The sequence below is a fragment of the Notothenia coriiceps genome, unplaced genomic scaffold (assembly GCF_000735185.1).
Source record: "Notothenia coriiceps isolate Sejong01 unplaced genomic scaffold, NC01 NC01_scaffold00015795, whole genome shotgun sequence".
Taxonomy (NCBI): domain Eukaryota; kingdom Metazoa; phylum Chordata; class Actinopteri; order Perciformes; family Nototheniidae; genus Notothenia; species Notothenia coriiceps.
This window is the reverse complement of record NW_011348496.1, coordinates 9,167-19,677: the sequence shown is the minus strand read 5'-3', so window position 1 is coordinate 19,677 and position 10,511 is coordinate 9,167. Positions and strand designations below refer to the sequence as shown.

The 10,511-nt window shown below is 37.6% G+C and overlaps 1 protein-coding gene across 1 annotated transcript; it reads right to left on the bottom strand.

Annotated features, from left to right (window-relative positions):
• Positions 1-6,128: 6,128 nt before the first annotated feature.
• Positions 6,129-8,502, bottom strand: LOC104949195 (cationic trypsin-like). The gene is made up of 6 exons (XM_010775502.1): positions 8,413-8,502; positions 7,927-8,116; positions 7,568-7,759; positions 7,395-7,459; positions 6,879-7,018; positions 6,129-6,791 (listed from the first exon to the last, which is right to left on the bottom strand). The coding sequence occupies exons 1-6, from the start codon at positions 8,489-8,491 to the stop codon at positions 6,633-6,635; spliced, it is 825 nt and encodes a 274-aa protein (XP_010773804.1). The 5' UTR covers positions 8,492-8,502; the 3' UTR covers positions 6,129-6,632.
• Positions 8,503-10,511: the final 2,009 nt, after the last annotated feature.

The following is a 10,511-nucleotide window of genomic DNA, read 5'->3' as shown; positions in this document are numbered from 1 at the left end:
GCGTGTGTTGTGAGAGACTCCTTTAAAAGACCTTTACCACACACTAAATGCTGTAACTGTGTATCCATGTAATTCCATCTTTTATATATTTTTTAAACCTAAAGATGTTCATACAGCCCTTTAAATCATTTGGTGAATAATTCCACAGTTTAACGCCAACTAAACGTGACACATATATGAAATGTTCTATTTATACGAGATCACATCACGTTTTTCCTCTAAATACATATTAAAACTCTTTCCGTGTTGCTCTTCGTTCTCTTTGTCCTTTCTCAATCATACTGTGTCTTCTCCGTCACCTCGCAGAGAGCCCTGGATGCTGAGATATGACCTTTAAACATGGCTCCTTCACAGCATCCAGACGAAGTGGAGAGGAATAGAGGTCGAGTTTCACCACCCTCAGAGCATGTTTTCAACGCTTCACTGACCCCAAAGAAAATCATATTTTCTGCCCCTTGTTAAACTGTCCACACCTACTGTGCTCTCATACCTCTCACTTTCTCTCTCGCACTTACAAGCAGACTTTCTGCTCCCTCTAATTATGTTTCTTAGCTTGTCAGAGCAGCTCTCTTTCCCACTTAAATGTTAATACCACATGAAATAAGCATTTCACACTTTGACACAAAAGGGATATCCAGGCGTACATGCCATAAAATAAATTCCTTATTTTTCATTTCGTTCTCACAATACAGAAATGTATATGATAGGTCTAATAAGTGATGCATCCATTTAAACATTCATTTACTTTCTTAAACTAACATAGAAGCTAAGATATCAGAAAGTACGCAAAACACACATACTGACAATATTAAGCACAAATACACGTCTTTATTTAGCAACAGGTGGTTAAGCTTCTGGCGTAAGTTTAGGGAAAGCATTGTTTTACACAGCACTCGTTATTAAACCGGTTAGACTACGATATAAATGTGATCGAAATCTCATACTGCATTACTGATAGTTTGTTACACTTTCACGTTCATTAGACATCTCTCAAGTAACTTTTACTCACTTGAAAATATGGAAACACAAAGCTGCTAATGTAGCCTAAACTACGGCTAGGTCTAATCTGTGATGCGTCCCACCTTTAGGATTTATGTGTTAGTTTTACTTCTAGTAACCATGACCTGCTAAATATTCAGTGGCGTTTTGATATGTACAAAAGTGGTGGGGCACGAACAACTTAGATGTGTATATTTAAGCTTCAGGGGTTTTTTTAAACACGTAAAAAAATAGCTGGAGGCTATCCATGGCTCCGATAGAGAGGGGGGCGTTATAAGGAAAACACAGACACTCATCACTGAGGTCACAATATCAATCGATCCAGCAGAGCAATAGCCTATAGGCAAAACACAGAAGATCAACAAAAGATATGACATAAAATATTTCCAAAGCTGAAGTAGATGGTCAACTTCATTCACTTTCTTTCCGTTGCTCTGATTTTAATCGCTATACGCTGCTCCCTCTCGTCTCCTCTTCACAAACAACTACTATTTTCGCGGCACACGTACTTACAGCCAATCAGCTCTCTGAATTATGAGATGACGTTTGGTAGGTATGTCAGCATGGTCATTATTTGTTTGCCGCACACATTGAATAGAAAAAGACTCTGAGTATGCGCAGTATAGTTTTTACAGCACCCATTCACTTTGACAGGGAGAGGGAGGGGCTAGATCGGGGCTTGACCCACGTCGCTCAACACGGCTCAATAGGCACACACTGTAGACACTAATTAGAAGAACACAGACTAAAACAGCAATGTGCAAACGAATCAGATGACGAAACATGATCTTAAATATATATTTTAACATAGGCTATATAGTTTTTGCATATTTTTATAATTATTATTTGCATTACTTTCTGCGGACACTATGTGGGGCTGCCCCTAATGACGAGTCACCATTGCAAATATTATAGTTGCTATTGCACATGAACACATATCTAACAATTAGAGGTTAATGATAGAAAAATATATTGTTGCATCGACTCAGTTGTCTTGTGTCTTACCTGTCAGAGAGAAACCATTGTTTGTTTGTTTTTTTTTTATTTCTTTTGTCATACGTTTGACCTCCTTGTTGGCCTGGTCAGATGTTATGTTTTGCTGCATGTACCTTTTAAAGCTTTTAACAAATAATCTGAGGGGGATTTCTTGTGGTTTGTTTTTAACTTGTGATGTGTCATTCTGTAAAGCACTTTGAGCTGCATGTGTGTGAAAAGTGCTATATAAATAAAAATGTATTATTATTATTATTACTGTATTACTGTAATAACCTCCACCAGTGAGATGTTAAAAGTCCAAACACACCTCCCTTCCCTCTCACATGAAGCAACAAACTGTAAACACTGGAGCTACAGTGCATCTTCTATGTCCTGCATGCTTTCTTTTTTGTTCCCCACATAGGATGACCTTTGTCTCACAGCTGATGTGCAGTCCATGTGATATTGATGTATTCCCGCCGGTGAACTGAACCACAAACAACCTGCATTTTCCAATTCCCCTCTTTTGTGTTGTTCTCTGCCTCTCTGTACCGCTCATTCTCTCCTTCCTCTCAAGTCCGTGCATCCTGAATATGCAGCCAAACACGACGTCTAACACCCAGCATGCTGCCTTTGTGATAACCTGGAGGCACAATTCTGTGAATAAACAATATCCCAGAGTTTGGGTTGCCTACATTTTTTACTATCAATATGCTGCAAAAAGGCACCGGTCCGCAGTGGCAGGTTTTTGAAGGATTGAGGAAGAAGTTAGTTGAATTCTCCGTGGAGTTTTTGTGCCTGCAATGACTCACGATTACAGTCACTTCAAAGCATGTTGTCTCAGTTGGATGATCAAAGCAACACAACCTGATTTGAAGCTGGCACATTACGTACTGGCATAGTGGAGTCCCATTTTCTGGGATACAATTAGAACATTTTACTGACTGGAACGAGTGAAAATGGATCAAAAACCACAGTTGTGCTGTTATGTTCAGTAAAATTCACATAAATCATGAAAACAGACAACAATGCTTCTCCATAACTGTATGTGCTGTTGCTAAAGAATAGAATATGAACTCCATTTTACGATTTCATGGATTTACTTTTCAAAGAATGATTTATAAAAATATATTTTCTTTGTTTTAGTTGTTATATGACCATAGACATTTTTCATTAGTCCTATTAGCTCATGTATTTAATTGAACCATAAGAGCTTCTCATGAATTGACCAAATACATCACATTATTACAGATATGGTCCAAAATTGATTTGTATGTGCACAATTGCATATTATAAAGCCTTGATCCACTAAGCCAAATCAAGTATATAGTAAGCTCTATATTATTGTACTTTTTTAAAACTTTTTTATTTTTATTTATAAAAATATATTTTCTTTGTTTTAGTTGTTATATGACCATAGATATATCTTATCAGTCGCATATTTGATTTTAGCTTTACTTAACTATAAGATCTTCTCATATATTGACAAAATACATCAAATTATTACATTATCAAGTATATCGTATACGTTCTTTTCCAGCGTGAACAAACTTGAGACTTTGCCCTGAGTACTGTCTAACACTGAGACACAGTTTTGGACCTATTTGACATTTTAGAGCATACAAGCCTTGATCCATCATCATTCAAAATGTTGATACTCGCTGTTATAATGTCAGAAACAAACACGGTATTTCCTGCAGGGAGCTGATAATATGTAAGTCAATTAAAAGCTCCTTCATGTGGGCAGCTCTCTGGTGTTTGCAGCGGGACGACAGCTGAGCGACGGCTCCACAAACAAAAGGTCAGCGGATGTGTGCATTAATAGTCGTGTCGCCCTGCCTCTGATTAAAAGGGCAACAGCCGCTGAAAGCTGCACTGTCAGCTAAATGTGTACAGTATTGAGTTATGTTAATTACAATTACCTGTCATAACAGGAGCAGAGCAGGGAAATATTTACTCTATTAAGGGTTTGTTTGTGGAGGTGAATACAAAAAAAATACTTTGGCAAACTATGTAAGCCGCTGAAAACACAAACAGGAAAATGTCACGATCATTTTACATACTGTATACACACCAAACGAATTACACACACACACACACACACACACACACACACACACACACACACACACACACACACACACACACACACACACACACACACACACACACACACACACACTAACACACTAACACAAACAAACACTTCTAACTGTGTATTAGCACTTCACTGTACCTAGGACAACAACAATCCAACATGTATGACACTTTAAAATGTTTGCAGTAAAAAGCTAACCTTATGCTGCTAGTTTGTAATCCCTTAATACAGAACACACATTTATAGGCTGATAGAAAGTGAAATTGGTCGGTAATAGATGTTCATATGAGGCTACTAATTGACATTTTCTTGGATTACACAGGTGTAAAAGGTAGCAATATGCACCAAGTGACACACAGGCACACATTACAGTATAGTATGCTGCAAGAAAAGCCATTTACTGAAGCTTATTCTAACTTCCTGGTCTGGGAATGTGATGACAGCAAATAGCTAGTTTAGTTCATGGTGGAATGCAGACTCTTTGTCAACCCACCTTAAATGCACATTATGCAATATAGAGCTCCACCTCGTGGAAGCTCTGACAGAGAGAATAATAAAAACTGAAGAAACACTGTACTGTAGAGACGCCCCGATAAATCATGGAATAAAAACAAGTGTTGCGCTGAAAAGGCGTAAACATTCAGGAGTGGGCAGTGCAAAGAGAGGACAGGCTATTGGCTCAGAGGCCCCTCACTGCTGACCTAGCTGTGTGTGTGTGTGTGTGTGTGTGTGTGTGTGTGTGTGTGTGTGTGTGTGTGTGTGTGTGTGTGTGTGTGTGTGTGTGTGTGTGTGTGTGTGTGTGTGTGTGTGTGTGTGTACCTACAGTGAGAAGAAATGCCAGTTTGCAAGGTGACTGTGACAGTTTTAGCCTGAGGGCAGTATTTTCCTGACGCAAAGTCTGCCTGCTGCTAAAGTAGAGGGTTGATGTGTGTAGTTATTGCTGGGAACACACACACGTAAACACACAAACACACACACACACACAAACACACACAAAACAAACAAATATATCCCATAAAAAAAAACTTTCTGTGACTTATGCGATGAATATGTATCAACTCGGGTTATCCGCTGAGGTCAGCTTAAAAAAAGGAAATACATATTATTTAATTGTATTTGTTGCAAATATTTCGGCTATTATTATTATTACACTAACATATATACACACACATACACACACACAAATACTGGCTGCGTTGTGGCCCACTTTGCAGTTTAACCCTGACGTCATCTCTTGCCGGGACACATGAAAGTAGATCCCACAGTGACTCACACACACATGCACAGAGAAAACATGTTGCACACACACTTCAACACATACATATACTATGCTTAACACATATGACATATCATACTCATGCACACAAAGAACAGGGCCAATTTGTGCACAGATTTAATGACAGATGTGTGTCAGGTGTGTGTGTGTGTGTGTGTGTGTGTGTGTGTGTGTGTGTGTGTGTGTGTGTGTGTGTGTGTGTGTGTGTGTGTGTGTGTGTGTGTGTGTGTGTGTGTGTGTGTGTGTGTGTGTGTGTGTGTGTGTGCGTGCGTGCGTGCGTGTGTGTGTGTGTTGAAATTATGTATTTGTTCTCTAAGGGTGGCAGCAGAAAGGGTGGTCCTCACTCTCCCTTTAAGTTGTCCGGACCTCACTTCAGGGTATTTACAGGAATGTGTGTGACAACTTGACTCCAAAGCAGCAACACTAAAGACTTGTTGGACTGTTTGGGTAAAGTTATTTTATTTTATATTAATTTCTATATGTTTTAAAATGTATGATCTTTGGCACTGCTGGGTTTCCTCTCTTCAGTCGTTAGAGTATTTCCATATTTAACTGTCCATTGAAATGAAACACAAGGTTTTTGATCAGATTATGTCCGTTTGCTCACTCGCTCAATGGCTCGTTAAAACAGAGGACTTCACATGTTATGATCTGCTGAATGCCCTACTTGCTATGTGTCCAAATGTGAATTTTAAAGGTTTAAAGATATTGATTAGTGGCATTGTGCAGAAATGTATTCATGTGACGCTGTATTTATAAAAACACAAACAATCAGAGAAATAATGATGTGACTCTTTATTGTATTTGAAATTATAACATTATACAAGAAGTTGCTGTTGTGGGATACATGTGAATTACAGTGCAATACTTTTCAGAGGTTGACCTACCAACAGATCAGCATGTTCAAAAGAATTACAGACTTTTGTGTTTTCCATTTGTTGTTTTCAAAATACATTCTTGATTAAATATTGTGCAATTTCTGTTGAATTGATAAAAGGGTTCTATTATTACAATTGTGTTTCAAATGTATATTAAAAAAGGATCATAACAACAGTTTCAAAAGCAAGAATGTGTAAACTAACATTTATAACTCAGACACTACTTTCTGATATTAAAGTAATAAAATCAAAATTATTGGTTTGTCATAATAGTTGAACAATTAATTTAAACCAACTGCTAGTAAATGTATCACCTGCAAATTAAGAGTCAATCAACATTTGTTTTAACATCATGCGTTAGTCTGTCGAATGACAGGACTTCTAAGGTTACACATGTTAGACATCTCTATAATATGTTAAGACCGGTAATGTTATTGATCCATGTTTTGTATTTCAGATCACAGATGTTAATAGCGCTTGCTCGTGTATCACAGGCAATTTTACCACTGCGAATATGCACACCGTAAATCATGCCTTTGAACTCCACTCCTCCACCGGAGTCCCCCTAAAGAGAGCGATGTACAAATTGTTTATCACAGAATTTTTACTGGAATAATTATTTATTATAAACTGGTCAATCGGGCGAACTCACCTTGCTTGTATCCACGTGAGTTTCTTTGTAACAGATCAATTCTTCATTTTTATTGTAAAATGGAATGGTAGATGTACAGATTGCCCCACACTGGACAACTGTGGTGTCTCCACAATGGAGAGTTGTTTCCAAGTTGACTCCTAGATGACAATATCAAAAGGTTTATATGTAAATATTTGTCAACAATGTTACCAACTTTTCTGTACACCTAACATCTGGAACAAACTACCGCTCTCCTTAATTGGATGAATGTCAACAATTTAAATGAACAGAACACAATAGTCAATACATTTTACAGGGAAAGGAAAAAAGTCAAGAATCAAACTTCACTTGAGAAACCCCAACAATATGGCGGACTTGATGCACCCAACCCCAACCAATACTTCCTATCCGGCCAGCTGTAATATACACATCACTGAAAAATAACACAAATTCAGCCTGGATCGACATCGAACAAAAAAAAAAGAACTCTGTGTTAGACATTGACAGTATATCAAATAAACAGATTCATATCACCTTTTATACCAGTAACCGGGTCTTTCTTTGTGTCTCCAATACCTGCAATCTGGACTTTATCATTTCTGAAATACAAAACAAGACTCAACATTTGTAATGGATGACAGGGGAATTTCTCAGTTTTTAGTTTCTTAAGAGTGGAATTTTCCAAATGATTAAAGATCATAACTCACATTTTGGGAGCTTTGCTACAGTCAGTACGTGGTGCAATTGGATATCCATGCTTAGCATCAGGTAGCTCCAGAAGCATGAGGTCATGAGGCCCACTCCCACTCGGGTCAATATACCTGATAGGTTGTTCTATGATTGTCACCGCTTTCACTTTTGTTCCTGCTGGATGAAAACCTAAAATTGCTTCCACAGTCCTACAAATAAATAAAAGAGAGACATTACTGACTAAGTGTAAATGCATCATATTGTAATATTATATGTCATTGAACATAAACACAAGCAAGTTATCTTAATTTCGTCAAAAGCTATGTGTATTTTTTAAATACATTGTTATTTTGTTTTTAAAGGAAAACGTTCTCACTCTCCCAGCTCCACGTTGTGACCTGCAGTCAGAATCCACTGTTCACTGATCAGAGATCCACCAGAAGAGAACGAGTTTCCCTGCTTATTAACTGCTATCAGCTTCACATGGTACTTGCGGACATGGTTACCGCATGGGACACCATTGTATACTCTCTTATCCAGATCCACCACTCTGCTCACTGTAACACCTGCAAGAGAAGATCCACCACCAAGAGACTGAAAGTAAGAGCAGTGGTTGTTGTATAGAGGGTTGGGGAGGGTAACTTTAAGTATCAAAATAAACTTTTGGATCACCGAACTATCAAATGCATTGCAAATAAATAAGAGAGAAAATAAATATCAATAAGATGGCTTTTACTTATTGTATTATGTATTAAAACCAATGTAGCTTTTCTTAAATTACATTACTCACACAAGTTTGATCTTTAATTGCATATAATGGTAAAAGTAAGCAGCAGAAGTCTAAGTGGTAGCTGATACTCACCGGCCAACAGCAAAAGAAGAAAACCTGTCATCATGGTAAACATCATGGTAGACATCATGGTAGACATCATGGTAGCCATCTCTGTCGATGCCTGCCCTCCTAGTGCCCTGGTGGGGCTTTTTAAATCTTTTCACTCTGTCCTGCTGGCCTTCCAGCCACCAATCACCTCACGAAGGTTTATCAACACAACCCCATTGGCTAAAGAGAAGTGCCTATTTGCACATTTTTGTATCACTTATCAAATGCTCCTGCCCTATGGCTGAACAATGTATCAGAAATACAAAAACTGTGTCTTCAAATAGATACATATTATTTAAGTGTAAGAAAATATTAGAAAGACTTGGCATAAAGTTGACTTATTGACAGGAAGAAAAATACTTTTGAAGCAACGAAGTGAACAAGTTACTGTGTGGCTGTGTAGTAGGTGTCTGCATTCACTCTGCAGACCTTTAAACATCCTAGAGATCAGTTTCTTCCTTCAAGCAAAGGACATAATATCTCTTTTCTTTAGGCTGTTGGGTTGCAAAGGTACTTGTAAAGTTAAGGTTGGGTATCACTGATTGATGGTGTTTTTATATAACCCACTATTTATTCAATTTTCTTATTTTAAGTAGGGAGGATTATTTATTCTATTTGTTATAGGACATTAAAGAAATCATTTTGGACATTCAAAAAAGACCATGAGACATTGGCTTTCAGACTTTTTATATAATTAATGAATTTACACAGAAATTGTTCAATAGCACCGGAGGAAAAAAGGCCGTCTTTAAAGTGGTAGCTTTGTGCATGACTTGTAACTAGGCGGGTGAGTGTTTCTGTGTGTGTGTGTGTGTGTGTGTGTGTGTGTGTGTGTGTGTGTGTGTGTGTGTTGAAATGCTGTATTTGTTCTCTTTATGGGTGGCAGCAGAAAAGGTGGTCCTCACTCTCCCTTTAAGTTGTCCGGACCTCACTTCAGGTCATTTACAGGAATGTGTGTGACAACTTGACTCCAATGCAGCAACACTAAAGACTTGTTGGACTGTTGGGTAAAGTTATTTTATTATATATTAATTTCTATATGTTTTAAAATGGATGATCTTTGGCTCCGCTGGGTATCCTCTCTTCAGTCGTTAGAGTATTTCCATATTTAACTGTCCATTGAAATGAAACACAAGGTTTATGATCAGATTATGTCTGTTTGCTCACTCGCTCATTGGCTCGTTAAAACAGAGGACTATGACCTATGGTGTATTTGCACATCGTAATTTCATAAAAGGACCGTTAACACACTACAACTGCTCTTGTTATGTATCCAAATGTGAATTTCAATATCAATGTCTATCACAGAGACCTTTGTGTCCATTCTCTCTCCTCTCTGTCTCTCTAATTTTCTCTCCTCACGTTTTCCTTTCCTCCTCTCTCTATCTTCATCTCCTCCTATTTGAACTTGTTTTAACCTTAATTATATATCCTTATCACTCCTTTCCTTCTTCTGGTCTTACATTCCTTTGATTTCCAACCACTTTTGGTTAATGTGACTCTTGTTAACTAATCATGTCCAATCGCGATTTATCAAGATGTGGCTTTATTTGAGAGAAGGTGAACCCAAGTTTCCGTATTTCCCAGGAAAAAAAGTATTTAAAAAAATGTGTGCAGTGGAATATATGTTTTATAATATACCTATTACCACTCACAACTCCTCACTTCAGTGGGAAGTACTGTACTATAAGTCTAAATGTACACAGACTGTATGCCTATTCAAAACTTTAACTTCCAATACAGAAAAATACCTAATTTAGGCTTAATTTTTGTTGAGAAATATAACAAAATACAGTAAGCTATCAGCAAGAGAAAAATGTGTGTTAACATGAGTACATTATTTGAGTTAGACGAGCACAAAGGTCTTAGGGATGAATTACAATGAAATTGAAAATGCCCTTTGGATACATTACACTAGCAGCCATAGTGTGCTAACCGTCCGGTTATTAACCGTTCGTAAGGCAAATTCAGCAGATAACGACACAATGAGTGTGAAGTCCTCTGTTTTAACGAGCCAATTAAATATTTTACTGAGTAAGCAAACGGACCTAATCTGATAAAAAGAACATGTGTTTGATTTC

What these genes read in the sequence shown, in the direction of transcription:
- LOC104949195 (XM_010775502.1), bottom strand. Translation starts at nt 8,491, where the DNA reads ATGGCTACCATGATGTCTACCATGATGTCTACCATGATGTTTACCATG. An exon ending in TCTTCTTTTGCTGTTGGCCG is followed by an intron (nt 8,117 to 8,412) that starts GTGAGTATCAGC and finishes CTTCTCTTGCAG; the next exon opens with GTGTTACAGTGAGCAGAGTG. An exon ending in CACAACGTGGAGCTGGGAGA is followed by an intron (nt 7,760 to 7,926) that starts GTGAGAACGTTT and finishes ATTTATTTGTAG; the next exon opens with GACTGTGGAAGCAATTTTAG.